General features: G+C 37.3%; 1 protein-coding gene across 2 annotated transcripts in view; it reads right to left on the reverse strand.

The window, feature by feature from the left end:
• LOC106109630 overlaps positions 1-3524 on the reverse strand; it is a 6343-nt gene extending 2819 nt beyond the window's left edge. The window contains exons 1-3 of one of the 2 annotated variants that reach the window (XM_013291218.1): positions 3258-3524; positions 2947-3176; positions 1490-1697 (exon numbers count right to left, since the gene is read on the reverse strand). In XM_013291218.1, the coding sequence (XP_013146672.1) occupies positions 1490-1547 (58 nt within the window). In that variant the 5' untranslated portion in view covers positions 1548-1697; positions 2947-3176; positions 3258-3524. Of the gene's footprint in view, positions 1-1489; positions 1698-2946 lie in introns of both variants that reach the window. The other variant, XM_013291216.1, reaches the window with a different exon arrangement.
• Positions 3525-4625: the final 1101 nt, after the last annotated feature.

Raw genomic sequence — 4625 nt, forward strand, 5'->3', positions numbered from 1 at the left:
CCCACCGCGTCCTTTGCGCGGTCCTTATCGCGATGAACGATACAACAATACAAACAATACAGCGACGTAAAGCAAGTGGGGCAATCTCCTAAATATAGGGAAATAGATAGAGGGACTCCCGTCCCGTGGGGCTGGGGTCCTAGTGTGAGGTTATCCCACAGCTGATGCCCGGTAGAACAAAACAATCTCACCGTTAAATTACGGCTTAAACGTCATTAAATACCTCCAGTTATTTAAATTAAAACTTCGCGCAATCGCCAAGGGGACACCTTTAAGAGTTATATCCCAAGAGCTAGCAACAGCCAGACCTTCCTTATTTTATAAAAGCTGAAAGTTTTACTATGCACTTGCCTTATACAAGTAAACATGACCTGCTGCTACGGAGTTTGGGTTGTGGTTACTTTGACAGTAATCGATATTAAAGTTGTATAAAATAATACTTTAATACCTACTACCTGGCAAAGTAACCACAACCCAAACTCTACAGACACAAGTCGTTCTTACCGTTTTAAGGGAAGTGCATAGTAAAACTTTCAGCTTTTATAGAATACGCTAGGTTGGACTGTCGCTGGTTCGACATCTATTATCAAATTAAACTTTTACATTTTGTCTTACATGTATAATTTCAATTTTCAATCAATCAATAAATTGTTCATTCCACTATCACGTGGTTCCTATCTAAAGTAGAATAAAACTTGAAAAAGAAAAATAAACTATGTTACCTTATAGTCCCATAGTCAGGCTCACTATTAGTGAACGGGTTTATTTTTAAAAAGTTCCAAACGTCAGGTGTCGGGTCGCCTGACAGATGGCGGACGCACCGCGAGCCGCTGGATGAGGCGAGGATTTGTGAAAAACACCCGCCATTTGAGCGATCTATATTTGAAATGTAGCGAGGAGGCACGTTTCAGCCGTTAGAGACGCGGCCGTCGCCTGCACCGTTTTAAATTTCTAATGAATCGTATTGTATAGAGAGCATAGAATATACGTGTCGTCATTTATTTCACCCGCTTACGAAATACACTCCACATTCCTAGTACATTACATAATTCAATGGCATAGCTACCAGCTCTACGTTATCCTACCTTGTCTTAACACCACCCATGGCTCCACCGAGCCTCAGCACGTACGGGCCAATTTGGCCGTCATCGCTTTCGAATCATCACCAACTTGCCCTTATCCCCCTAAGGACGGTCGGTACAGTAGGTGCTGCACTTCCATACATTTCTCTCAGCCGTCATATCCGAATCCACTCCCTTAAGCATATCCTCTCGACGCACGCACGCACACATACTGGATTCAAACAATGTTATATCGTGAACCCTTTTACTACTAAAGCCGTGGCAACCGAGGATTAGCGATACTCGAAAGTCGGGCCCGATAGCAGTGGCTGAGTCTGCATACAATAGGTACATCGGTTTACAATTTTGACCAATTAGTGTGTAACGTAGCCATACTGAGATGTTGATGTAAGGCGTGATGTGCTTACCGTAGGAGGAGCACACGGCCAGCGCCAGTAGCAGCAGCCGCAGCAGCGCCGCAGACATGGTGCCGCCCGCCCCGTGCTCTCTACGCGCCCGCCCCCACTCTATCACATACTATTGGATTTATAGAGGTCACTTGGCGTACACTCAAAGTCCTCGGAAGTCGTGTTGGTGTGGTGCGCCGCCAACTCATTCGCGATGTGGCTCCGGTGCCTGCAAACAATTAAATATATCAATATTAACTGGCAATTTCAAAATTAATCTACATTTATTTCAATTTATTTTTCCTGGATGTAGTATGTCTGTTTTAGTTGCTTTTTACAATACAAAGGAATACAACATATTTCTCAGATATTACTAATATAACAAAGTTCAAGCTTTAACTGCAACTGATATGTCAACACTGGATTTTTCCCTCTACCTACACATTGACTTCTATGTCCGAAATTTCAAGATTGTATGATTGCTAGAAGTACCTAAGAATGCATATCATGCATCTACTTCTACATAGACAGGCTTAGTTAACTTTGCTTTAATTCACACATTTCTGTAAAAAATTGAGAATTTATTTAATCGATGCAAATGTTAGTCGAGGCCAGTTGTAACACACAGTCTGTCTCACACCATACAGATTTATGAATACTTCATGAAATACTTCAGACTGGCTGTACTAACACCACCCAAAACCAAAGTATTTATGTATAGATGTATGTATCCTGTATGACTGTGCCAAATTGATGTCTGTGATCTTTTCAGAACCCTACATGTGTTTTGTGCTTATGTAATGTTACTACCTATGACATTCCGGGGAAGAAGATACACTCATTAAAATTGGGTCAATAATTGAGGCTCTAGGCCCTCACAAAGGAACTTATTTACATATGAACACACATAACACAATAAAAAACAACTACATTATGCAGTTGGATACACATAAAGCAAAATACTTGCAATATAGCTGGTTACCTCGGTCATACAATAGTGTAACTAAATGTTTGTGATTCTTACAAGACTTGTTTGCACTACTTAATCAATGTACAAATAAGCACTTTTTTGTTAATCTCACCTCTTAAAATAATACTTCTTTGTTTGCAAGTAAACCTTTATTTTTATTTTTCGTTTTCGTTAAATTTTCTCTTATTAGGCCATGCAAGTACCAAATTACTATTTACCTACATACTGGACCCAATGTTACACCATAAAAAACAAATAAAATAGTGACACATTAAATAGAAGTTGTAGTGTATTGCATTGCACATCATAGTAGCACTAATCAAACATTGTCAGCCAGTGACGTGTTTTCTATTCTATTCTATTCTATTCTATTCTCTTCTAAAACGTTAAGCTTTTACACATAATATAGTCGTTTTACATTCATGTCGAATAAATAACATTGAATAAATAATACACTACTGTTCCTTATTAATGAAAAGAACATTAAAATTTTTCAATGATCACTAACCTTATACGAATACAGACAGCACTTCAGTGGAACCCAAACATTATAATAAAATAATCACTCATCACGTCACTGTTGTATTAAGATTTATCACTTTAATGTTAAGTGGAATATACAGATGATTCAGCTCCAGTTAAGATTATAACATAATATTAGTATTACCGAACGGAACATTTACAAACGCATGGAGAATATGCATTTTTTGTTATCTCTATTGATTGTATTTGCGGCCACTATGAAAAAACATGAAGAAAGAAATTATACGATTGAACTATATCACTCACATACACTCTACTAATTTCATTAATAAACACCTAAAAATCGATCCCACAAGGTTTACGACAATTCTTAGAGAAAGGCTGCAGCGATGTCAAATTCATTATTTTACTGTCTCACAATACACTGTAATATTTTGTTTTATAAATTGCTTTCTTTGTAGTGTATCACAGCGGCAAAATTACTCATTATAATCTACTCTGCGTTCTTTTCTATTAACAAGGAAACAAACAAAAAGATTGTGAAATTGCACGCGTTTCGATGCTTTAATCTGTCGGCGGGTCAGTCAAAGAGTATGTAAAATAGAGTTAGTCAAGGACTCATGATGTTGGCACTCAGCAGTGTTGCCAATGATAATTATTATCGTACCATGTACATCAGAGTACATGAAAAAAGTCGTGGTTATATAAAGAAAAATGAAAACGCATCAGTGGGCCGTAACACTACTTTAAAAAAGAAAAAACTTATCAACTTTACCTATTTAAATTATGTTAAAAATGTAGCCTATGTTGGCGTCGTTTTTGCTCCGCCCTAATAGATGGCGCAGTGGCGAGATCGTCTTGAATTGAATCGCGATGTTACGAACGTCTCGCCATAGATCTACTCTCCCGCTATGCTTGGTGGATGTGGATGTTCAATTCCCAGTTGTTCCTTGCTTTTGTTATGGATATGGTTGTCGTTGCGTTTTGTAGAAGTCGTTTGCTCATTAGCTTATTATTAGCGTTGCGTTTTTATGAAAATAAGATAAAGATAATTAGAATCACAAAGAATATTTTTCCTAATGTTAGATATTTCGACACAAATAAATAACTTCCTTTCAAATATAGAGGGTAGACGGACTGTTTATTGTGACTTACTACTTACAATACTTTAATTTTGATCGTTGCAAACGATTCGTTGATCAAGTTGTGTCGTGTGGTTCAAACTCGGAACGGAACCCAAGTTTCGTAGGAAACAAAACAGCCTATGTTAAATATTACTCAGTTACTCAGCGATAAAGTATCTTTCTAATACAACGATGAAAGAAGTTTTAATATCGGTCTAGTAGTTTTTGAGTTTAAGTTGGGTTATTTCAAATCACGCAAATATACAAATCTTCCCAGTTTATAACTAGCTGTTCCCATGTGACTTCATCTGCATAAAATTATAAAAATTACATTTTATTGTTCACACTTCTCAAATTATCAATTGCAAACGTCAAAATGACATGACATGTTGTCAAACCATGGCAACCTTGCTACCTTGATGTTGACAGCAACTTATGGTCTCTTTCCCACATTAGGGATTTTATCTAAAATATTTACCTCTAAGTTTAACGGCGTGAAAATATATAGCCTAAAGAGTGACGTAAGTGTAGGGCTTTTTATTAAAAAAAAGAGTTATACGAAAATATGCTGTGATTGCTG

The sequence above is a fragment of the Papilio polytes genome, unplaced genomic scaffold (assembly GCF_000836215.1).
Source record: "Papilio polytes unplaced genomic scaffold, Ppol_1.0 DF821122.1, whole genome shotgun sequence".
NCBI lineage: Eukaryota > Metazoa > Arthropoda > Insecta > Lepidoptera > Papilionidae > Papilio > Papilio polytes.